The sequence below is a fragment of the Ooceraea biroi genome, chromosome 6 (assembly GCF_003672135.1).
Source record: "Ooceraea biroi isolate clonal line C1 chromosome 6, Obir_v5.4, whole genome shotgun sequence".
NCBI classification, from domain to species: domain Eukaryota; kingdom Metazoa; phylum Arthropoda; class Insecta; order Hymenoptera; family Formicidae; genus Ooceraea; species Ooceraea biroi.
This window is the reverse complement of record NC_039511.1, coordinates 619,306-643,861: the sequence shown is the minus strand read 5'-3', so window position 1 is coordinate 643,861 and position 24,556 is coordinate 619,306. Positions and strand designations below refer to the sequence as shown.

The 24,556-nt window shown below is 36.1% G+C and overlaps 4 protein-coding genes and 2 long non-coding RNA genes across 13 annotated transcripts; 4 read left to right on the top strand and 2 right to left on the bottom strand.

Annotated features, from left to right (window-relative positions):
- The first annotated feature begins 83 nt into the window (after positions 1-83).
- Positions 84-9,566, top strand: LOC105276503 (V-type proton ATPase subunit C). Of its 3 annotated transcripts, XM_026970460.1 has the most exons (9): positions 84-327; positions 1,468-1,793; positions 3,676-4,320; positions 6,661-6,847; positions 6,935-7,033; positions 7,152-7,360; positions 7,548-7,692; positions 7,775-7,919; positions 8,136-9,566. In XM_026970460.1, exons 2-9 carry the CDS (start codon positions 1,508-1,510, stop codon positions 8,229-8,231), a joined length of 1,812 nt encoding a protein of 603 aa, XP_026826261.1. In that variant the 5' UTR covers positions 84-327; positions 1,468-1,507; the 3' UTR covers positions 8,232-9,566. The 3 variants fall into 3 exon arrangements, with proteins under 3 accessions (XP_026826261.1, XP_011332474.1, XP_011332475.1); XM_011334172.3 differs by lacking the exon at positions 3,676-4,320 and having other exon boundaries at positions 96-327; positions 8,136-9,564; XM_011334173.3 differs by lacking the exons at positions 84-327; positions 3,676-4,320 and adding an exon at positions 619-1,200 and having other exon boundaries at positions 8,136-9,564.
- Positions 9,567-9,653: 87 nt separating this feature from the next.
- Positions 9,654-11,451, bottom strand: LOC105276512 (S-methyl-5'-thioadenosine phosphorylase). Of its 2 annotated transcripts, none has more exons than XM_011334193.3 (6): positions 11,321-11,451; positions 11,101-11,238; positions 10,692-10,912; positions 10,428-10,630; positions 10,129-10,338; positions 9,654-10,037 (listed from the first exon to the last, which is right to left on the bottom strand). In XM_011334193.3, the coding sequence occupies exons 2-6, from the start codon at positions 11,175-11,177 to the stop codon at positions 9,999-10,001; spliced, it is 750 nt and encodes a 249-aa protein (XP_011332495.1). In that variant the 5' UTR covers positions 11,178-11,238; positions 11,321-11,451; the 3' UTR covers positions 9,654-9,998. The 2 variants fall into 2 exon arrangements, with proteins under 2 accessions (XP_011332495.1, XP_011332493.1); XM_011334191.3 differs by having other exon boundaries at positions 11,078-11,238; positions 11,321-11,450.
- A 79-nt stretch (positions 11,452-11,530) lies between these two features.
- LOC105276510 lies at positions 11,531-15,676 on the top strand. Of its 5 annotated transcripts, none has more exons than XM_011334187.3 (9): positions 11,532-11,894; positions 12,000-12,134; positions 12,221-12,339; positions 12,857-12,916; positions 13,039-13,263; positions 13,391-13,871; positions 13,949-14,073; positions 14,175-14,211; positions 15,584-15,676. In XM_011334187.3, the coding sequence occupies exons 3-8, from the start codon at positions 12,274-12,276 to the stop codon at positions 14,187-14,189; spliced, it is 972 nt and encodes a 323-aa protein (XP_011332489.3). In that variant the 5' UTR covers positions 11,532-11,894; positions 12,000-12,134; positions 12,221-12,273; the 3' UTR covers positions 14,190-14,211; positions 15,584-15,676. The 5 variants fall into 5 exon arrangements, with proteins under 5 accessions (XP_026826262.1, XP_011332489.3, XP_026826265.1 ...); XM_026970464.1 differs by lacking the exon at positions 14,175-14,211 and having other exon boundaries at positions 11,533-11,894; positions 13,391-13,567; positions 13,649-13,871; XM_026970461.1 differs by lacking the exon at positions 14,175-14,211 and having other exon boundaries at positions 11,531-11,894.
- LOC105276509 (protein masquerade) lies at positions 14,712-22,799 on the bottom strand. Its single transcript, XM_026970468.1, is given in 10 exon segments — positions 14,712-15,714; positions 15,825-15,979; positions 16,059-16,336; positions 16,441-16,696; positions 16,793-16,972; positions 17,046-17,424; positions 17,499-18,019; positions 19,530-19,563; positions 19,784-20,097; positions 22,670-22,799. Coding segments are annotated over 10 exon segments (2,388 nt in total). The 5' UTR covers positions 22,773-22,799; the 3' UTR covers positions 14,712-15,546.
- Positions 16,037-17,350, top strand: LOC113562128. Its single transcript, XR_003406676.1, has 4 exons — positions 16,037-16,127; positions 16,372-16,677; positions 16,773-17,140; positions 17,208-17,350. It is a non-coding gene; the product is annotated as an uncharacterized LOC113562128 (long non-coding RNA).
- Positions 20,027-23,341, top strand: LOC113562129. Its single transcript, XR_003406677.1, has 3 exons — positions 20,027-20,126; positions 20,776-20,995; positions 22,677-23,341. It is a non-coding gene; the product is annotated as an uncharacterized LOC113562129 (long non-coding RNA).
- The last annotated feature ends 1,215 nt before the right edge of the window (positions 23,342-24,556 follow it).

The following is a 24,556-nucleotide window of genomic DNA, read 5'->3' as shown; positions in this document are numbered from 1 at the left end:
CATCATACATATCGATGAATCGAAAAACAAAACGATTGGTGGTCCTGTCTCGCAGCCAGTCTCGAGTCAGCTGACAGCGCGGTACGCGGTATTTGGTTTACCGTTTAGTTGTCGAGTGAGTCGCAAGGCAGCAGCACACAATTGTCATCACGTGAGAGGTCACAATGGTTTCTGACGGTTTCGTCGTTGACGAGCAGCGTCGTCCGACCAGCAAGATCCTTTGAATTCCCGTGGAACGTCAACCAAGTGGCTGACCACGTCGCACCGTGAGCAACGACGACGACGACGGCGACGACGACAACGACGACGTTTTGCGAGTTCCCGCTGGTACATTGTGTATTACATTCATTCAACGTCACGAGATGTGCGCCGATTTCGATATCGAAAATGTCATGTTATTCCGTGCGCTGTCGATCGCAGTAGATCAATTTAGGCGTTCCATAAGAATTTCGTGAAACTTCCTCCAGTGGCGTTCTCGCCACACGTCGGTTTTAACATTCACTATAATACATTCATCATACAGTTGTCTATATTTGTTCAGCGACGCGCGCTGTTATTGATCTATCTCCCGAAAGCGGCTTCACGTCTGCCGACGCCATTGTCCGAAACGGCGATTATTTTTACGATGTAGGAGTCCTTCCGCAGAATCCGTCCATCTATTCCAAGGATTCGTTCAAGGACGCATCGTTTTTCGTACGTCGCGTCATAACAACGTCCGTCCGGATTGCAGTTTTCTTTTTTCTTTCTATATGCATCTATTGTATGGAGATTTCGGCGCGCCATTCGTACGTACGATCACGTGGAAAACGCGCCTAATTACGTAACGTCAAGCAGACAATACTTTCCGTGCCACACCCCCTTCTTTCGTGGTTTGTCGCGCGTCCTTACAACCCACAAATTCTTTTTAATTATCCTCAGGCGGTCCATCTCACGTACACGCAATTATGCTTATCGTTTCTCAAACGGGAATCGCGCATACGCGATTGTCACGGTGTAATTCTGCATTTGAACGCTCGACGAGTGACAGGCCGAATGGCAGCAGGTGGTTGTTCGAGGAAAATCGAATCTTGCATCTATTCGAGTTAATATGATAATAATTTGATCTAAATATATTCCGTTTAATATATTATTGTAGCCACGACTACAATTGTTTCAAGTTGGAGAAATTACTTGCTATTTAGCTTGCAAATTTTAACATATGTGAGTATATGAAGTGTCATGTGCATACGTTTTTTTACACATTTAGCGACTACAACAGGCCGCAAAGTGTAGTAATACGATTAGAAAAATTAACAAAATTGTTATCACTAAACTTATATATTATGTTAACATGTCACATGATATCCAAGTACAATAATATATATCCATCATTGTATCCTCTCTTATAGATATCGATTTATTTTGACTCGTACAGCTTACACGTTGTAAGAATTAGACACTCGAAATGTCTTGTTATTGCTGTTTCAGATTTATATTAAAAGATTGGTCGCAGGACACATTAGTAAAAATGACAGAATACTGGTTAATATCAGCACCAGGAGACAAAACCTGTCAGCAGACGTGGGAAACTATGAACAACTTAACATCCAAGCAGCATTCTCTGTCGGTGAACTATAAGTTTCATATCCCAGATTTAAAAGTCGGAACACTGGATCAATTAGTTGGTTTGTCGGATGATCTCGGCAAGCTTGATGCATACGTGGAGCAAGTAACACGTAAAGTGGCAACATATTTGGGAGAGGTTTTGGAAGACCAGAGGGATAAGCTGCATGAAAACCTGATGGCCAATAACAGTGAGTAGAGAAACGCTCATTGTCTTCTCCTGGACCTTTATAACTTTTTAATTATATTGAGAGAGAGGGCGAGTCATTTATCCAGGGATCCAAATTATAATATTATTCTCATTTATTTTCCATTAAATTTTTTTTACATTTCTTATCAAGAATATGTGTCTGATATCACTCATTTTATTAAATTTTTTCTAAGAAACCAACTATTGATAGATAAAAGAAAAAACATATTTTGGATCCTTGGGAACAAGTATCGATCGATTGTTTGTGCATCTGATTGTAATAATTCGACTTAGAGTAATATAGATTAACTAATGCACTGGTAAATATACACGACACGAAACATGCACACTATTACAAGTCGCCTATTTTCTCGATAATCCTTTGACATATTATATATATCTGTGTTAATTATGACCGATACATACACATACACACACACATTGGTCATAATTAACACAAATTGTACTTGCTTTGTGGGAAATAACAATGAGTTCAGTTTTAGAGAAGTATTTGTTAAGTCTGCATATACACATGGTACACAAAGCATAAGTTAAACAATGTTACAAAACTCCCTTGCATGTTTTAATCACCATTAAGTGAATACAGAAAATTATCCTATATTACACATGTATTAACATGTGTACATGTATGATGCATACTTTAAAATATAAATACATGCACGTACACAGAAGAAGGATTATATCCTGCAATATTAATACTAAATTCTATGATATAATTAACTATGCAACACAGTTATACACATAAAACTGAGGAATATGCATCATATTAATACCGTACATAGTTGATATATTTGTAAAATGCTTATTAATGTGTTTGGTTGTTTCCGTTTATTATATACTACAAATAATTTCGAAATTATGGGTGATGTTGCTTGGCTTACTTTTGTTAACTTTGACCACATTAACCCTGTCTCCCCACCCTTCTTATTATTTTATTAATAAATGCTCATACATATGCACTATGTAAAGATTTTTACCAAGAAAATGTATAAAGAAAAAGAATATTTTGAGACACAAACACATAACATTACGTATAAAGGACAAGTGAAACAGAATGTGAACAATATCGATATAAAATTATATGGACCACGCGCGTATCAAATTGAATCTTCCACAGGACGCAAGGAATTGCTTGGGTTACTGTGGTCACCAAGCTCTGATTAGCCACTACGAGACTTTGAGTTTTCTTCATTTTCTTGATTTATATCGAAATTTCTTTTACATTATCTTATGTTTGCGATGCACTTAATGGATTTGAATCACTACGCAATCATTATTTCTCTTTACTTTTCAATATACATATTTGTTCGCGTAGATAATATTTATTATATCCGAATATCTTTTTGTTGCTTAATTTCTATTTTGTCATTGTTTCTGCATTATATCGGAGTATTTAACGATTACGAGACTGATTAATGGAAAGCTATGTAAAATACTTTATATATATGTATATATGCTATAAAAGCAGCATTATTCTAAATATAAGCTTTACATCCTCATAGTCTTAGGTGACCATATAAATTCTTCAATGTTATTAATTAATAAACGCAAGTTTATTAATTGGTTATTTTCTTTAAATAACAATTTATTTCAATTGACATTTCGTATTAGACCACGTCTACATACATTTTACAGTATCTACTACTTAACGAGTTCATATTAAGCGTACATTTTCAATGCGATGCTTTTGTTCCGTAAAGTAAGATAATCCGCGCTAAATACTCCGTCTGTTTTTACTTGATTTATTTTTATTTAGTTTCGTGAGCATTGTCGTTAGGCATATTTACATAGGAGACAATAATAGTTGAGCAAGACAAATAAGAAAAATCGCGTGGAGATTGGGACTGGGCTGTAATGGATAGGTCAAACATCAATGGATGGGGAGAGCCCCGAAGGGGGTCCGGACACCCCGCCAAACACCCCTGTCACACCATCACACAAGACTACAAAGGAACATCACAGGCAATGGAGGAAGTTGGACAAGTCCGAACCAGAACCGGCCGCCTGTTTAGGTCAGCATCATCACCAACGTCATTACCACGATCATCAATATCATCATCATCATCACCATCATCATTATCATCACCATTATCATCATCATCATTTTCATGACGACTCCCATCATCTCTTCGCGTTCGAAAAGAAGCTGCCGTGCGGTCTTCAGAGCATTTGTGATGTCAAGACTCAATCCAACAACCATCCTTCGTCGATATATTCGTGCTACCATACTTACTGGTGCGTTACTGCTTCTACATCCTCGACGCCATACTCTAGTCCTATTTCCGCGACTCCGACCCTTTCCTCCCTTTCATCGAACTGTAGCAGCGAAGAAGAGCTTGAGTGGCAGCAGCCGTTGTGTCCGCAAACTACCGACGAACATCTAGCTCGATCTACCTGCAAATCGATTGGAGATGATGATAATGACGACCACGACAACGACGATGATTACGATGCGGACCAAACCAACGACCAACACCAAGACAATAATGGGAGTTTACTAAATCCAGGTACCCATCCTGCTGGCTGGTACAAATCCATCACTCCTTCTTTCCCTCGAAGCTTTGTCCATCCCGATACCTTGTGCACCACATGTCTCGATCGTTTACGCAACTAAATCATGTTGTGTTTCTTTTGAAGACAAAAAAGATTGGAAAAATTAAATTATTGAGAGAGAAAGAGGGAGAGGTTGTCAGATAGGAGAGATACCGTTATAACATTTCCTTGCGAAACCTAGAAATAGAAACACAAACGTGCAATTATAAAACAATATTTAACATAAATCTGTTCACAAATATTTTGATTATTGTCAAACTCTTTATGAACATAATAAAACTTCCATTTCTATTCTAGGATACTTTACAGTATTTCTTAATTTAAGATGTAGTTAATATTAAGTTATCTTATTGTACCTATTTTTAAAAAGAAGTATTATATATATTGTAGATTTTCTTCTTCATACATTAACATTAGTAGACTGAAAAATTACATGACAATCTTTGTCCTAATGCAATTGGAACATATAAAATTCAAATTAACTGAGTAAGCCAGAAATTATCAAACAGCAAATTCATCATGTCGTAACACATTCTGATTATAAGTATGCCTATCTTTCTTTCACACAATTTATTTTCTTCAAAATATTTCTCTGGTACATCTTTAGTTTTTAGCTTATCTGTTTTCTCTCTCTTTTTCTCTCACGTCCTTATTGATTGTGATATAATAATATTATGACACTTTATACAAACCGTCAAAATGTAAGAAGCTTAGTATCCCATTTTATGAAGATTTGATTTCCTTAGTTATCCACATAATTTAGCTTCTTTTTTTAGTTTTACTACTCTTTGTAGCTTCCATGTATCAGTATGGCTTTTGATATCACTTATAATTTACATAGTTATTGTAATTTAATTCTGATTAAAACCAGACTGGAAAAACAGAAAGTAGATATTAAGGAAAATTTTATATAATTTGACACTCTTAAATAGGGTAAAAAAGTTTTTACATATTTTAATACATTTAAATAATCTTATCCTATAAATTTTATTACTGTCCTAATATTTTATCATTGATTTCTTTTTATCGTAGTTACTATATAATTACTATAATGTTATAATAAAAAAGCTTTATTACATAAAAACACACAACTAAAAATACACAATACAAAACAGTAAAGCATTATAGACAGTATAGACAGTAGCACAGATTAAAGCACAGATAGCATTGGTAGAAATTAACCATATTTATCGATCGGTACATAAATTTGCAACTAATAGTATTTTGCATGGTTATTGAAATAGGAGTTGAAAGAAATGATAGCTTTATAATTTATATACTTTTATATATAATGTAAGAGCTAGAAGAAAAAAATATTGTTCCGTATTATTATTGTATTTACTTCGAAAAATCAATGGAACAATCAGTGATAAGAATTATTATTTTATGTATAATCAGTTATCATAAATAGCTTTCTTATTTCGGTTATTTTATTTGTTTTATCATGGTGCATTATTGCACATTGATTTGCAATGACTAAAGCCTCTCTTAACTTATTAAGCATGTATGTAAAATCAAATATAAATTTTATAGTTATGAACAATTACGGATGAAGTGAGAATGAACAAAGGGGATATGATTACTATAATTTATACATACATATATGTATGTACTCGATACAGCATACAGGTCCATATGCATGTGTATGAGGATTTATCTTGTCTGATGAATCTCTAAAGCATTAAATTTTGTGTTACGTATAGTTACGTATAGTTATAATGCATTTGATAATTAATAGTAATAAATACAGGAAATAATTACAGTTTTCGAGATATTCAGGTCTGCATGTACAAATATGTATAGGAAATTTATAGAAATTATACATTAACAAAAAAGTTTTATTAATAAAACAAATATTTTATGCATAACTAAGTTTGTTTATGAATTTGTTTATCATTAGTTGCATGATATATTCTATGTATGTTCTGCTTCTTTTTTTTATAATGCTAACAATAAGTAAACGTATTGAATCAAGAGGATGTTTATGTAGTAATCATTCCTTTATTTCACCATTTTCAATATTAAAACTTTCTTACAACATTGAAATAATGTTGAAGTTTATTCCAATAAAAACATGTGTTAAACATTTGTACATGTTAATATACAGAGTTTAAGAAATATACTAATGTTAAATTAATATAACATCATATAAGATAGAAGATTTATGACAACCGCTTGAACTTTAAACATATAAGTTTAAAGTTAAATAATTTTTAAGCTCTGTTTACGGAATTGGATATCGAGATAATTACATGTCATGTAAAACACTTGAATTAACACTGAAAATTCACTAGGTGATCTACCATCGTATATAACTCGATTCCAGTGGGACATGGCTAAATATCCCATCAAACAATCTTTGAGAAATATCGCAGATATTATCAGTAAACAAGTGGGTCAAATTGATGCCGATCTGAAAACCAAGTCTACGATATACAACAATTTAAAAGGCAATTTACAAAATCTTGAAAAGAAACAGACGTAAGTATAAGTATGATTATATACAAGATAATATAACTGTTAAGTAATTATGTAAAATTATACTTTAACTTGTTACATTCTCAATAGGGGAAGTTTGTTAACACGAAATTTAGCAGACCTAGTCAAAAAAGAACATTTTATTTTGGACAGTGAATATCTAACTACTTTGCTTGTAATTGTACCAAAGTGAGTATGATATATCCTGCTTTTGATGCAATCTGTTAAAGTCAAAAAAATCATGTAGGAAATAAAAGGTTACACTATGTAAGAAACTGATATTGACTTTCATATCTTGTATTTTTAGATCCAATTTTCAGGATTGGTACAGTGGTTATGAAAAATTAACGGATATGATTGTACCGCGTAGTACTCAGCTTATTACTCAGGATTCAGAATATGGATTGTTTACAGTCACTTTGTTTAAAAAAGTGATTGATGAATTTAAATTACACTCTCGCGAGAAGAAATTTATCGTACGAGATTTTACATATAACGAAGAAGAATTAGCAGCAGGTTGGCTTTGAAATATTAAGATCTTTCGCAATCTGTGTATAGCATATTTTGCGTGTGTGTATTTTATATTCAAAAGTTAAAAGTAAATTTGTAATATTTATGATATCAATGTCTCGTTATTAAAAAGCAAAAGTGCTGTATTACAAATTGAGATTTATTATGTGTTTATTATTATATTTGATTGCAGGTAAAAATGAAATTACGAAGTTAGTAACTGACAAGAAGAAGCAATTCGGGCCGCTTGTCCGTTGGTTAAAAGTAAATTTCAGTGAATGTTTTTGTGCTTGGATCCATGTTAAGGCTCTACGTGTATTTGTTGAATCCGTTCTTAGGTACATTACATTACATATCTCGTGCGAGAAACATTGTGATATATCATATACACACATTATATAATATGAAAATAATTTACAGATATGGCTTACCTGTCAATTTTCAAGCAATATTATTGCATCCGCATAAAAAGTGCGCGAGACGATTACGTGATGCTCTAAATCAGCTTTATGCCCACTTAGACTCGTCCGCTACAGCTTCTACAGCTGCGCAACATAATCAAGACGTAAGTTGATAAATTCGATATGGTTGCATTATATCGGAATTAAAATGATGATATTAGAAGTTTCTTTATTAAATTTCTATTATGTTTTTTGCTATTCCATTAAATAAGTATATTTACGCTTTGTAATTAAACTTGGATATATCTCTCTCTCTCTCTCTCTCTCTCTCTCTTGTGCGAAATAGACTTGTATTTACAAAAATGTTCGAATTTCAACAGAACGTGGATATACCAGGACTGGGTTTCGGCCAAAGCGATTACTTCCCATATGTCTATTATAAAATCAACGTGGACATGGTTGACAGTAAGGTCTAATTATCATAGTTCAATTTTCTTCTCTCGAATGTCGCACCCTTACTTTGTCCGGATAATAGAATTTTATTACGCCAGGAATTTGATAGCAGGTGCGTACAATGTACAAAAAAGCTGTTGCATTTTGAGAAATTATTGTTTTTGATTCTTTTTAAGCTTTTATGTTTATGATCGTAAAGTACACTAATAATTGTTGAAGAAAACAATAACATAGTCTTTTTCAGAAAGATCGTTATTCTTCTAAATCAATAAAATTAAAAACGATGTATAAACTGTAATATTACTTCGAATTGTGCATAATAATTTGTGCATTCCCTTATATATATATACTTCCCTAAGTATTAGCAAGATCAAGATAAAACTATGTATAATAACAGGGATTGAATTCTCAGGCAATTTCCATCATAGTTATCGATTTGTAGTTATAAATTTAATAACTATAATATATATAATTATGATTACACACAAAATATTCCTAATGATAATTTATTCGTGATTCCATTAATTAGCTTACACTTCTCGATACTTGGAAGCTCCTATTTTAAATATATGTTAATGCAGCATAGAAATGCATATCATTTCTAGAAAAAGGATTATTACAACATGTCCATCACACTTAACCACAATTGTATACAAAGTTACAATGCTAATCTGTTCACGAACGTGTAAGAAATCGCGAAACTTACACAAGGAGACACATCTTGTCACATTTGTGAAAGACATTCGCTCTCAATGCGTTCCATCAGTATTTAAGCTGTCAATATTATATCCGTAAATGAAAAAGATGATTTTATTCCATCAGATATTTGTAATTTGTATAATTGTGATTTGAAATCACTACAAGATGCACAAAATAAATTTCTCGTGTAATTACGTTATGTAAACGTAATATTATAAACGCATAAAGGTGTATATTCACTGAAAACAATTCATAGTTGTTAAAATTGTTGAAACAAAGCCAATTACCCATGTTGATCATAATGTAAATTGCTTGTACATAAAAAGTATTTCATGTATAGCATATATCATATGTTACAGAATTTTCGTATTACATTCTGAGTTGCAAGATCATTGTAAAATGTGTAGATATTTTAATTAAGTATAAATACTTAATTAAAATGCATTGATAGCAGAAATTGAAGACAATACCACAACTGAACGCTGTTTACTGTTTGACATGTAAAATGTGAAAATACAACAAATAATTTAAAAAGAGATATATTCATTGTCCAGTATGTAGATACATTTACAGAAATAATCACATACAGTCAATTGACTTTTGCGAATTGTATAGAAAAACATGTAATTGTAGATAATAAACATTAAGTTTCATTGCCACTGTTTTCTCTTTATTAATTATTGTTTAACACAAATCTCGATATAATTATATACAATACGTTTAATATATATTGAATTAAACACAAGTTTTGTGCGATTCTGTATTTTATTATATCGTTATGAAGCAATTTGTCCGATTATATTGGAATATATTTATATATAAATTTAATTCTCACATACAAGGTCACGCAATTACAAAAATTATTATAAAATAGCGTATGAATTATACGTGTATATATATAGATAAATATAAAAATCTTGTGTAAAATATAATATGATTCACATACTTGGAATGTATGGAAACCACATACGTACAATCGTTCAGAAGATTAAAGAATATATTATTGGTCGTATCCTGTCTATTATGACATATTGCTATATTAATATACAATTATATCGTTGTAATTCTTCATCGTTTTGCAAGTAAAACTTTTAGCTTTTCGCAGATACATTACTGCTCTCGATTAGGTCCTGAAAATCATGTTTTTATGTTACAGCTGTTTTCTGATAAATATATAACAGACGATACATTGTAGTATATCCAATCAGAGATAAGTGTTACCTTCAATTTGAGAATATCGTGCTCCCAATCTACAAGGCCGACCATCTTCACCGCTTCTAGTAAAAGATCCGTCACTTTATGAACATTTTGTTTGAATACGATTATGACATCAGCTGCATTAACATTATCTTCGCAGTCTTTCCAACAATCGTAATCAGTTGCCATTGCCACTGCTGCATACAGAAGGCCTGCCTCTTTCGCTAAACATACCTGATTATACGATAAAATATATACAGCGATTGGTGATCACTGATAGCTAGTTGGTTGAGATTCATTGTACGACATTGCGTGACGCCTACCTCTGGACACGTAGTCATGTTGACCAAATGCCCACCCCATAGACGCAAGGCGTTACTCTCCGCTTTGGAAGAAAAGCGTGGTCCCTCAATAGTTACTATCGTCCCACCCTTTCTCATATTATATCCTAATTTTTTTGCTGCTTGCAATAATATTTCTGATGTTTTTAGGTCAAATGCAGGTTCCATCGGCATGTGGCAAACTCCTAGAATTTTTTAAACAGTATTATACATATCAGTAGTAATATAGATATAGAGTATACTCACCACTGTAACTTGCAGATGTTCCATCATAAAATGTACCGTTCCTGGAATTGGTCCTGTCCAGAAAACTATCAGGTACAACTAATTGACCCCTACCAATAGATTCAGTCAATGATCCACATGCCGTCGATGCCAATACATGGGTACACCCAGCAAGCCGTAATGCTTCTATATTGGCACGATAATTGATTGCAGTAGGACTTATTTTATGCCCTGGACCATGTCTATTTTGAATCGAGACAAGGGGAATATATACGTGCAAATGAATGTTAATTGTCACTTAAAAGTAAAAACTATCGATATTTAAAAATTTTGTAAGACGAATGTCGAGCAGAGAGCTGCAACTCGAAACGTTACAATCTAAGATCTATGAAGAATCATACTATTACCTGGACAATAAGACTATGCTTACTCCATTGATACATCCGTGATAAAGATCGCTGGATGGATATCCAAAATCATTCTTTGCACTTTCGCGACTCGTGACATCGTTGCAATTAAATATCTTTTGTAGAGAATCACCTAGACCCGAGCCGCTTATTATTCCCACCTGATATATCACATATATACATATGAGAGAGATAGATAAAACTTTATGTTATAAAATATTTGTAGGAAATGATGATTCTTACCTTTACTTTGCTTGCCATAATGGGATATCTGATTTATTGTCCTCTAAATAAACAATATAAAATTTGCTCGTCAAGAACGATGGTGCCGCGTGGTATGTCACGTAATCCACGTGACGTGTATAATTGTGTACAATGTCACCTAACCTACTTCGATCTTATTGCGCATGCGCGTGAGTGCCAAAAAGCCGCAACAGTAATTGGCTGTAGCAGAGAGAAGCCTGAGAGCGGTTTTCTCTCTGTTATCATACAGTTATAGATACAATTATTATATTTGGTAAATATTATATTTGGTTTGATTACAGGAAGCGTTTCATGATTTGCAATCGCAATACGATGCGCAAATGTGCGAGCTGGCGAAGGATATGAGCGAATTGGAGACGATGAATCGGCTTCTGCAATTAACGGAACGAGTCTTGCAGCGGACAAAGGATGACACGAGTGAGCAAAAGTATCTTGTCAAGAGATGCGTTGAACGCGAAAGAACTTTACGCAATAAAAGTGAAATTCTTTTAACCACGGTAAACGAAGCATCCGAAGATGCGCGGAGACTGCATGACGAACTTGATCGTAAAATGTAGGTGAAGAAGTCTTTAAATTAATTCTACAAAATTTATCTTTTATTCTACTGTACATCAATATATTTAACCGCTTTTCTCTCGACTGATTGCTACCACCATAGAAAAGTAGAGGAAGAAAATGAGAAACTCGGATTGCAAATAACAGCTGATTTTGTAAAACAGTAAAAATATCGAAGATGATCTTTCCGCTCATAAAGAAATTGATGATTTTCTTCAATCGATAAAGGATGAAGTTGGTATGTGTAATAATACCTAAATGTTATAGCTAGTCTCTCGCATTTTTAACAGATGTAATATACAAATTCGCAACTTCTTTTCGTAGAAACTTGTGTGGCTACTCAAATTGAGAGCATAACGACAGCGATTCGTTCAACAATGCATCGTGCATTTGATCAGCATTTTGCTACAAGTAAAAACTTTAAAACGATCATAAACGCTTCGGTAAGTTTTTAGCAGCGTCGTTTTTTCAACCACGTTTTCGGCATATTGCAGTAGGCATTGCGCATCCGGATAATTTCCAACGAATTTGTTGTCGATCGTTCATAATTTATATAGATGAACGATGATACTTTAACACAGTTTGTGTCAAAGCATGATCGTTTGTTACATTATTATCTGTAATAATAATATAATAGCACTACCATCAAAAGCTTTTTTAAATGTTTAGTATACGCACTATCAAAAGGCATTAAATGTGCACGCTTCAATTGCAATGGAGCAAATAAATGAAAAAAACAAATTATTAATGAGCATCAACGCTAAACTGGCGCCAGATATTTCCGATTTGTCGAGATGTAATGAGAGTTTTGTGCAAAATTTACAAATCTTAAATAACAATATTACTCAGAAATTGGAAAGTGCATCAGCGTATGTAAACTTAGCCGTAGAAACCATTTGTAGAAATTATCTTCAAGAATGTAATAATCTTCACAAAAGTTTAAATGAAATTCGTGAACAGATTAACTGTATGTCTCGAAACGAAAAACAAGTGATGGAAAATTATAAAATATTGGCCAAGGTATGCGATATCGTATCTTTGATCATTAAAAATTAATTATAAAATTCTATAAATATCTATTGTACAGCTGACCGATATTATATACTTGTCCACGTAATAATACAGATTGTTGTTTTATACAGAAAATGGGGGATTTATCGCACGGATTAAATCTTTTAAACAACTGTGAAAGTAGTTATTCTGATAATATTACCAAGTATCACCAAATTGACAAGATTTGCAGTAAAATGTGCGATCAAACTTTGAAAAATTATGACGCAGATGTAAATAAACAAAAAGATGTAAATAATATTTTGTGCGTAACGCAAAATAGTATTACGAGCAATATTGATGATAGTGTTAACCAGGTAATGCAAATATATCATAGCGGTATCCATAAAGTTCTAAAGATATTGGATATATGTAATAAAATATAAATATTAAAATGTCATTTATTTATTATAATTATTATTTTATTACTTTCTTTGCTGATAGGTGCAGGTATTAAATAAAATCGCTATTGATAGAGGAGTTATTTCTGTCAGCGACTTGCAAGAACGTTTAAGCACTGGTCGCGCCACATTAAAGCAATATAATAATATACAATTTAATGAAAAGCAATTACAGCAGAAAATGCTTAAAAATAAAAGTACAATGCTTACTTCTAGCGCTGTATGTAACGTAAAAGGCAGATTTGCAATTGATTTTATCTCTACTTATCAGATGTTTAATATTTTATTAATATATCTACAGAATATCGTGAAGACGGTTGAAAACATGTGTTTTCCTCGTGTAAGACTTTTGGAACAGTGGCAAAATAAAATTTTAGATTTTTCCAAGTGTATAGACGATAAATTCACTATTCAAAGCGTAGAATCAAGTAATTGGAATAATGACATGCTTCAAAAATTACATGCATCGCAGCAACAGATAGATAAGTTTTCGCTGAAACCTTTTGGTCGAGACACTTCAATAGGTTTATTTCGCTTTTATTAATTTTTCTTTGTATAAAAAAAAGTAATAATAAGAGAATCTTTGCATTTCAATAAACAGACACAACACCACCAAAAGAGAAATTTTCGTATCCTCGTGAGTTTGCAACAACGTCATCGTCCGAACAAAGTATTAAAATGTTTCAAGAAATCAGAAAATATATGGCTGAGACGGAAGAAGATTTGGTAAGAAATCGTTATATATATTCTAACAAAGAAATAAAATTTACATTTAAAAATATATGTATATAGTATTAATATATAGATATATAAAAATTTGATTGCAGGATTTAGCACAATGAAATACTGGAATCTGCTTACTGTGTATGTTTGATATTAATTTATTTTGTAATTTTATATATTTATTTTAGCAATACATCTCCGCATACTCTTTTTGTTTGAAACGATATCTCGATTAAAAGTCAAAAAGAGTGCGCAGAAGTATACATTGCTCCCATTATTTTATTATCATGTATATTATATAAGTAACTGTTGTTTTAAAATCATCATATTTGTAAAATTTTTATAATTATGTTGATTTAGATATGATAAATTTATTTCTTTGCATTGCGGCACATACATGCAAGTTTGTTTTTGGGGCAATTCAGCAATTGAGAGCTGCATTCTCTAATCTTCACAATGAATAAAACAATCGTTTAGAAATATAACATTAATGTTATATTTCTTTACAATTGTTTTATTCATTGTGAAGATTAGAGAATACAGCTCTCAATTGCTGAATTGCCCCAAAAACAAACTTGCATGTATGTGCCGCAATGCAAAGAAATAAATTTATCATATCTAAATCAACATAATTATAAAAATTTTACAAATACGATGTTTTATTCATTGTGTTATAAATTTCCTCATATAAGGATAGAGTAACAATCACTGAATGATGGAAATTTTCAATATCTTGCAATAGCTTACAAAGTATTTAGTCTTAATAATTATGTATAGTATTCAGGATGTACAATTTGCTAGCTCTTGCACTTGACGCAAGATCCTAGATACGTGTAAACAACTTACGAGTAACGCGATAATATACAAAGCATAGAATAATCAATATATTCAATATAGTCTCCCGATGAGAATAGAGAAAAATTTGGAAATTTTAACCATTTAACCATTTAAAAATGTAAACGTAAAAAATGTAAAACCAACTTCATGGATGAATAAAATTGAATAATAATTAATAGTATTGTATAATATTTGCACATGCAACTTGCGTACTACAAAGTGGCTTCACTTGTAGCAAATTATCGAGGAATTGTCACCCATAAGTCTATATCCATTTGAAAAATGATTTTCGCGCGCACACACACACACACACACATATATATATATATATATATATATTGTTGGCTCTTAGAGCGCGTGTTACATGATTTAATATAAATAAATAACACGTGTATCTTTCCCCTTTTGATTAATTAATCTATAATTAATCGGGTCACTTATCTAAAAGCATATGTCACGTAAAAAAATATCTTCATTATTTAAAAAACACAATAAACACGCTTGATGACACATGTAACAAAAATGCAGAGAGAGAGAGAAATGTATCATCAAGCGCGTAAAGGTACTACAACGTTCCATCAATAAATAAACTTCTTAAATCTTAAATATAATGATCGTAGACATTATGCGCAAAATAAACTAGAGATTATTCACCGATATAATCTGATTTATCCAGCCGATGTACGAAGAGACCTTTACATAGACGCCCGGCACATTTTGGCGGCCGCAACCGAATCCCCAGGACACCAATCCAGCGAGTTCGTAAAAACCATCGTCCTGACATACCAAAGGACCTCCACCGTCGCCCTGAATACCGACACAAACCACGCGTACCAATTAAGTAAGTTCTTCATAAAAGGATTCTTTATAAAAGAATTTAACGCGAATATTCCTCCATTACAGAGGAGTAAACATACCTGACAGGCATCATTTCCCTGCTCCCCACCAGCGCAGAAACTGCTGGCCGGTAGAATAAAGATTTTCTCAGTCACGGCATTTACTTTCCTTATGCATTCAGCATCGCTGACAATAGGTATTTCCGCTTCGCGTACGCGAAGGGGTATGGGACCAGCTGTGTGACATATCGATGTAAATTTATTTTGCTTCGCAAAAGAGACATCTCATTGAGCACGATATTAGGTGCGACTTACATTCTCCCATGTATCCATAACCGGTCACTGTGCATCTCTTCCCGGCGGTGTGGCTGACACCTCGCGCAGGTAAACAGACCAGACAGACTCCGTCTTTCAGTTCCGCTTGACCGTGAAGCTTCAGCAAGGCGATATCATTATCGAGCGTCTGGCTGTTGTGATTGTGATGGATGTACGTGGTTGCAACGCGTAAGGTTTGCGCGCCGGGGCTTCCGTACTTTCGGGTGAGATCGTGATCACCCACTCTCACGTAGATCGCGTCGCCGGATCTCACGATGCTGGAAACCAGTGCTTTTTCATATTTTTCTTTCAGTTTTCCGATTAGTTCTCCCATGGGCAAAGGATCATTGACGTTCCGCACGTCTTTGCCGCATTTACTCACTTTGTGACACAGTGTGCCGCAGTGAGGACCCACTGCGTTCCTATGAGCGCACCGCCGCACAAATACTGGTTCAGGGAATTTATCAGGGCGACCTGCCAGCACCACTCGTTCGCGTCTGCATCCTCACCTCCTACCACGCGCGCGACTCTGTCGGAACTTCGTGCCTGAATCGGGCCGCGAGAGGTTCCCTTTACGCCGCAAACGTATTTACTGTACACCGGACTCCTGGTCGTAGTGGTAACCGTTGTCGTTTCGTCTACGATTAATAACAATTACCCATTACCAATACATTTCGTATACCAAGTCAGCCAAACGATGTGAAATTTTTCTAGGCCGACGCGGAATTACTCACAAATCGACGTCGTAAGTGGAGTGGCGTAAGGTCGGGGAGTGACGTGGAACGTATCGTTCCTGTTGGTCAAGACCGGTTCCGTGGCATTTCCACCGTGGAATTCTCTTATCAGAGATTTCGGAGCGCAGCACTGGTGTCCCTGTTTCTTGCACTTGAACAGATTCGTCAGCTCGGCGTTTCCTGTGGATGCGCCAATGAATGAGAAACATGAGCTTCACATGAGCGATCCGCATTCCCCGCGTGTACTACTCACTGAAACAGGTGAACGACAAGTAGGACACGATGCAGGAGCCGGGACATTCCGGGCGTGGGTCCGGTGGTAACGACACCGTTGTCGTTGGTCGCGGGGTAGGTCTCGGTCTTGGTCTCGCCGTCTATATCGGTAAACAATTTCTATCTCATTATCTTTGTGCAGGTTGGCAAATCCAGACAGAGGATTAATTAATTACCTGTGGCGGGCTCTTCGTATTGTCGCAACAGATCGAGCCAGATTGGCAAGTCGACGTTTTCGCTATGATCAAGTTCGGTCGCTCGCAGAACGCTGCCATAATTGTCAGGAGACAAAAGCCGGGACACGGTGGCAGCCTCGGTTGAGGAGCTTTCGTGTACGGTCGGATCGTCGTTGTCGTTTCCTATGCAGGATGATAGGTATCTCCGTTAGAACACAGCTTTCAAGAATTATAAGAATTTGATGAATGCACAAAGCAGTGGATTTTATTACCGTTTTTTGCGGTGGCGGATCATTGATGCAGCAAACCGTCAAGACGGATCCATCGGCGGGACAATCCGCGTCTCCGTCGATGTTGTTGCAGAAGAACGCGGACAGATCGCTCGTGCATTCTCCTTTGCACGGCTTTGATACTGGCTTTGGCCTCGTTGTCGTCGCCATTGTCGTCACTGCCGGCTGCCTTGTAAGCGCCGACATCGTTGTCATCATTGTCGTCGCAATCGCGGAGATCGCTGAAGTGCTCGTTGATGACGATGCGTTCGGTCGCGTTGTCGTTGACGAGAACGAGATCTTGCTGGAGGATCCGTCACCCTTTTTCTCATCGTAACGGGAAGAATTCGTACGATCGATCACTTGAAGCTCAGGCGGCGGAGAATCCCCGAAAGCGTCTCTGGACACGCAACATTTGTAGCCCGGTTTGCAAAGGCTCTCTATCATGAGCACGGCGTCGCAATAATCGGCGATTCTCTCGGCCATGCAGATGCCCGAACAAGTTTTCGCTGAAAACCAGTCCCCGTGCAATAAATTAATTTTTCTTTCCGAACGTTCCGATTGACGAATCTGACGTGATCAAAGATAATGTAGAAGAAATCTAAATTCTATTCTGAGGAAGCAAGTATTGGGTCGTCCGGAAAGTTCGTGCCGATTTTTAATAGATGGCGTTGGAACATGTCTGAATATATCAATGTTATTGAAAACATACGATTTATATACATATGCTTAAAGGTGACATTTCAACGCATCTTTAGGAAAAAAGTTGTTTCAGATTAATTGATTCGTGTCAGTTTTGTACTCTTTTGAAGATGGAAGAAAACAAAGAACATTTTAGACACTTGATGCTTCTCTATTACCGAAAAGGCAAAAATGCCTCACAAGCAACAAATTCGATATGTTCTGTTTACGGAGAAGGCGCTTTAGCTGAAAGAACCGTACGTAAGTGGTTCGATAAGTTTAGAGCTGGTGATTTTAACCTTAAAGACCAAGAACGCTCGGGCAGACCCTCTACTACTGATGATGACCAAATCAAGACACTGATCGAGAATAATCCGCGCTACACGACACGTGAATTAGCAGAGATACTGAAAATATCGAAAACCACTGTCCACGATCATGTAGTGAAGCTTAGTTACGTAAGTCGCTATGATGTATGGGTTCCGCATAATTTGGCCGAAAAAAATTTAATGAATCGCATTTCCATCTGCGACTCGCTGTACAAGCGCAACGAAAACGTACCATTTTTGAAGCAATTAGTGACGGGTGACGAAAAATAGATCATTTACAACAATGTAGAACGAAAAAGATCCTGGGGTAAGCGAAATGAACCAGCATTAACTACTCCGAAAGCTGGCCTTCATCCAAAAAAAGTCATGCTGTGTCTGGTGGGATTGGAAAGGAATCCTATATTATGAGCTCCTACCACACAACCAAACGATAAATGCAGATAAGTACTGCTCGCAACTGGACGAATTAAAGACAGCGATTCAGGAAAAACGTCCAGAATTAGCTAATAGGAAGGGCGTCGTGTTCCATCAGGACAATGCCAGACCTCATGTTTCTTTGACTACCCGACAAAAATTGTTGAAGTTTGGCTGGGATGTGCTACCTCACCCACCGTATTCACCAAACATTGCACCTTCAGACTTTCACTTATTTAGGTCTTTGCAAAATTCTCTTAGCGGCAAGAACTTCGACTCTTTGATCGACATAAAAAACCACCTTGAGGAGTTTTTCGCCGAGAAACCTAAGAAGTTCTGGGAGAATGAAATCTTCCAGTTGCGTGAAAGATGGACAAAGGTTGTGAAACAAAACGGTGCATACATAAGTCAATAAATATTTATCGACATAAAAAAATGTTGCCTTTGAATTTTCCTTCAAAATCGGCACGAACTTTCCGGACGACCCAATATAAGGAATAGAAAGAAACGATATCATGACTGAGTAATGGTACTTAATGGAGCAATAGCACTTGTGTTACGGTAGAGAAATATACTTTACGAAACGTTCACGTACTCGGTGACTTCTCATTTGTCTCGCTGTGGCTTTCCTGCAAAACGGGAAAACTACGTAAGGGATATAATGTCATTAATAAGATAGAATAAAATCGGTTATTTTTTCGTGAAATATTTTTACGATCGTAATCTAAAATAGAATCTCAGAAATAGAAGGAAGATACGCGTTAGTATCAATGATATATTACTTTCTAGAACAGTTTTCAACATGACAACTTAGCTTATTTTCTCTAATACCAAATCTGCTGAACGTACTGGTGTAATTTTTGCCGAAGTGGAAGAAGTAGACGTGCCGAGCGTCGTAGTAGTCGTCGCGGGTGTCGTCGTAGAAATCGTGGTCGTCTTGACCACCGTCGTGGATAGAGTCGTGGTCGGCCCTTCGTCGTCAATAACATTCTCTGAGGATGAGGCAGTACTGTTTATCGGATCCTCGAGGCAGCACCGCATACTCGACGTGGGACACTGGACATCCTCCAGAACGTCGTCGCACATTAAGGTCGCCAGCGCGTGTACACATACTCCCGGACAGTCGGCGATCTTCGCCGTGCTTGTTAATGAATTTAAAAAACCTACAGGAGGAAGCGTACATTAATCACACGTATGAAACATTTTGACGTTATAAAATTTATTTAAAAGTTATTTTGTAAAATTATTGTCTGATTCAAATTGCTTATATTTTAGTGGATCAAACCTGGTAAATGTCAATGTTAAGACATGAAACTTTCTGGCTGGGGTGACATTTTTCGCAGCGAATTTAATTTATTTATATTTCACATTTGATTCTAATTAGAATAATAACTGTGTTTCAAGAGTGTAATAAATCCTGTTAGCGCACAGTTGCTTCGGTTAGAAACTTTCATGTCTTAACATCGACATTTGCCAGGTTTGATCCACTCAAATATAAGCGATTTTAATGACTGATTGGTGATTTAATCATTTTTTATAATAATTATTATCTGATTCATTCTGATGAAAGAAAAATTTATAATTTGAACGAGTAATAACAGCGTACATAATAGTAACGTTCTATCAAATTCTAAGTCTGTTGAAGCCAGGCTCCTGCGGAAGAAAGAATAAAGTTTAATCGATTGCAATGTGCTGGCGTAGCGAGCACGAAATAACGTCCACGTCGTCGATCAGACGGTATTACCTCACACTTTGCAGCGGGATTAGGGATAGGCCTCTTACGAAATTATGACTGTTACGCTGTTGCTATCGTTAATTGTAACTGTATATCGTGTTTATAGGTATGCGGGCACCGTCAACGAACGGAATTCCTGCATACGTAATCTCTACCGAGCTGGCTACTTGACAAAGTAGCTTGATCTTGATCTTGGATGGTGTCACGACGCGAGAACGGGAAGCGAGACTACAACCTCAAGTTGATATTACATGAAAATGTCGGCAACGTTCGAAATGAACGATATCGTCAGAATCGATGTTTCCGAACACTCGTTCATCATAGAGGTGAGCCTGCTGATTAAATTACGCGAGTGTTACCGCCGCGTGTTAATGACGTCGACGACGTCACTTGTGGATGAAAGTTGAACGCACGAGCGGTGAGCTGGACAAGAGTACCGCGATTTGTCACATGAGATATGCGGCGCGGACTCGTCAGGAAATTCGCACGGATAATACAACTCCCCCGGCCGGTTTCACTTTGGCAGGCATAACGGACCAAACAAACATAACGGTAGTTAATGAGTTGCTCAGCTCGGGCTGCGGGTATATAGCTGTCTTTAGCGTCACACGTGTCTCGCCTTGTGCGATTCGATTTCAATTCGCGATGATAAACGATTATGCGGTCATCATGTAGTTTAATCACGTAATTATTATAACTGATTATTATTCTTACATATTTATTAATAAAAGCATCGATTTTCGATAGTTTTGGAAATAAGGTGCAGCGTTCAGTCACGATCATGTTTGTCGTCATATTTGCAAATCGCAAAATTTGCGTTTTTACGCGAAGAATGCCTGGCTTTAATTGGAAACACGTTGTTTCTATAATTTTGTCTCTCGAATCTTTTTTACCTCGTTATATCCGCATACAGGAAATACCTTCCGCGAGTTTAAGCAACCGAAGAGTCGCACAAATATAATCCAGTATTCATATTCCGCGTTTAACACACATTAAGGCACAATATATTAAAAATATTATTTATTGTTGCAATTGCAGCAATCATCAGCTTTGCTCATTATAATAGCGATCATAAAGAAGTTGGAATTGCCAAGCATCATCCGGTTCGGTAAATAATAAAGGAATCAATTAAAAAGTAAGGTGAAAGTTAAAATTAACTGGAAACTAAGCGCGAATTGAACGTAAACATCGTTCTTCCTAGTTTTTAAAGTTAGTAGCGGCCTTGTTACCACCAGCGAATCGACCGTCATCCGCATAGCACTATAAGACTCCTAAAAGTGGAACAGTCGCATCCTTCCAGATTCTACCTATAAAAGCGTGCGCCGCATACGTCGGTGCACGCGAATTTCTATTTCTCGAAACTACCACTGCAACTACTACTACCACCACCACCAGATAACTTTTTGTCGATCATATTATGTACGTGCACCACATACAGAAACCGTGCTGTTCATCATTAGCCGAGGAACAAAATCAATCCGATATAATTTAACGAAACTATAGCGAGAATCCGGCCTAGTCGTATCTCATTCAAATTAAATATTTCTAAACAAACTGTCTTGAAACCTGTCTCTTGCGTTATATATATATAAAAGATTGAATTATGAATTTATATCCTCGTAAAACTTTCTTAGGTCGTAAATTTTGTCGAACGTTTCATTGAATTGAAATGGCTGTAAGATTTTATAAGCTTATTCCTCGCTGAAACGAAGCTTTCGATGGGCCTGTACAAGTGTTTGTTAGTTTGTTTCACTATTAACACATCCTTTTGTCATGTTGCAATATATATGCCAGTATTAATTTTATGCAAAATTCTTTACTAGTATATTTATACAACATACATAAATGTTGAGTCTCGAATAAAATAACGTGAGACCGTGATGAGAAACAGTGGACGTCGAAACGTAGCTCATTGATTTTCTTGTAAATTTGAAACCACTTCCTCCTCTTTACGTTCCAATGAAAATAATATAATAAAAAAAGCGTTGCTCTCTTCTTACCTGATAGAAAAGTACTAGCCAAAGAATCGTCATCCTGACCGCCAACTGACCCGGCAAGCGCGAGCAGAAGGACGATGCCCCCAGGGGCGGTTCTCAGTATCATCTTTAGCCTCCCTCTAGTCCACGTCTGTTTGTCCTGTTTCTTCGATGGGAAGAAGTGACGAAGGAATAAAAGAAAAATAGAAGAACAAGAAGAAACCACCTTCGAAATTGACGCACTGCCTTATTCGTGCGGTTTCGATCACGTGCGTGTCAAACTGGCTCTCTTTGCCACGCGAGAGTTCAGCGGTGTTCACAATGTTGCGTCGTGTGGATCCACATCGCCTACCTCGGCTTGTTTGACGGGGACTGACTGGGATAGAGATCAGGGCCTACTTGTGTGGGTCAGGGTATGCGGATCCCTACCTCCACAGACTTCAAGAGATCAGAGAGAAAGAATGAAAGAGCGAGAGAGAGAGAGAGAGAGAGAGAGAGAGAGAGAGAGAGAGGGACAGAAAGAGGAAAGAAGACGGACGGAGAAGCGTCGACCGGCTTTGTAAACGTTGTTCGAAAAGAGTAAGGTTGTTGACAGGGTCGGTGCTAGTTACATGATTCCCTGCTCGTTCAGCGCGCTGCGATTAACGATTAATTGACTTTCAAATAATTACAAAATAAACAATATCTGAAAAGAAAGACATTGGAATAAATTGGTGTATCGCGTATTATAAAGTTATTTCCAGAGATGACAATTAGGATATGAAGATTGTAACTTTTTCGATATCAGATGAATGTAACTTTTTCAATGTCTTACTGCTTTTGATAAATGATTTCATGCATGATTTAAATTTTAAATTAGAAAGATTTACGGATACAGGGACTGATGTTTATATCGAAGGCTGGCTGATTGAACAATCCGTCCCTGCAATCATCAGTATGCACATTCTTTGCTTCTTTCTTCATAACTGATCATCTAAGTATTTCTCTTGAACGCAACATGTATACTTGTATACGTGCCATAGTGCCAGTCGTCGTGCCCATCAGTTTCTTCATCTCCCTACTCTCTTCCACGCCCAGATCTCACTTTTTTCCTATTTTTTTCCAGATTTACGCTCTTCTTCCTCTTTCCCTCTCTGTCCCGTTCTCCTTTCTAGCTTCTTTTCCGTCGCTCCCTTTTCATCTTCACACACACACACACACATCCACGTGTACTACGCGCGCTTGCTAGTGTATAAATACGCGTCGATACCTGCGCGCATACAGTTGGGTACACATATGTATGATACGTATGTGTATCTGTATGCGATTAGCGGTACTTTATCCGTAAATGTACAAGATACCGTACGATACTTCCTTCCAGAATTGATCGTTCTTTGCACAAAGTGACATCGTCCCACGATTGTAACATGAATTCTTCATGAAGACGTGAAATTTGTAATCTTACATGAATAACATTTAAATATGTAATGATGCTCTAAATTAATAGAATTATTTAATTGTGATTGCCATATGCTATCGAGAAGAGGATGAAAACAATCATACTTCTATCATAAAATATTTAATCCATTTTCTTATTGAAATACTTAATCAATTACTTCCCATGCGCACGCATACATACAGACCATGGGCGCCTGGAGCGGGAGGCAAGGAGAGGCAATTGCCACCCCTCCTGGAATTGAAAAATTGCAATGTTAAAATTCTAAATCATAAGCAAAAAAACGAAAAGAAAAGAAAATAACAAAATAAATAATACACATAAATTATATATCTGATATAATAAGTTTTGCAATGAAAATTTTCCTTGTTTTTTTACTTGAGTTTCCTATCTTTAGGGGAACCTTAAGGCCTCGATAAGTTTTGCTCCCCCTCTTGAATTTTTTCTGCGGGCGTCCATGATACAGACACGCACAT

Coding starts and splice junctions, on each gene's coding strand:
- LOC105276503 (XM_026970460.1), top strand. CDS start 1,508: ATGACAGAATACTGGTTAATATCAGCACCAGGAGACAAAACCTGTCAG. Junction 1,794..3,675: donor AAACCTGATGGCCAATAACA/GTGAGTAGAGAA, acceptor TGTAATGGATAG/GTCAAACATCAATGGATGGG. Junction 7,920..8,135: donor CTGCGCAACATAATCAAGAC/GTAAGTTGATAA, acceptor GAATTTCAACAG/AACGTGGATATACCAGGACT.
- LOC105276512 (XM_011334191.3), bottom strand. Junction 10,339..10,427: donor ACATGACTACGTGTCCAGAG/GTAGGCGTCACG, acceptor TCGTATAATCAG/GTATGTTTAGCGAAAGAGGC. Junction 10,038..10,128: donor ACGATATTCTCAAATTGAAG/GTAACACTTATC, acceptor CATGATTTTCAG/GACCTAATCGAGAGCAGTAA.
- LOC105276510 (XM_026970461.1), top strand. CDS start 12,274: ATGCATCGTGCATTTGATCAGCATTTTGCTACAAGTAAAAACTTTAAA. Junction 12,917..13,038: donor ATTATAAAATATTGGCCAAG/GTATGCGATATC, acceptor TGTTTTATACAG/AAAATGGGGGATTTATCGCA. Junction 14,074..15,583: donor CTGAGACGGAAGAAGATTTG/GTAAGAAATCGT, acceptor TGATTTATCCAG/CCGATGTACGAAGAGACCTT.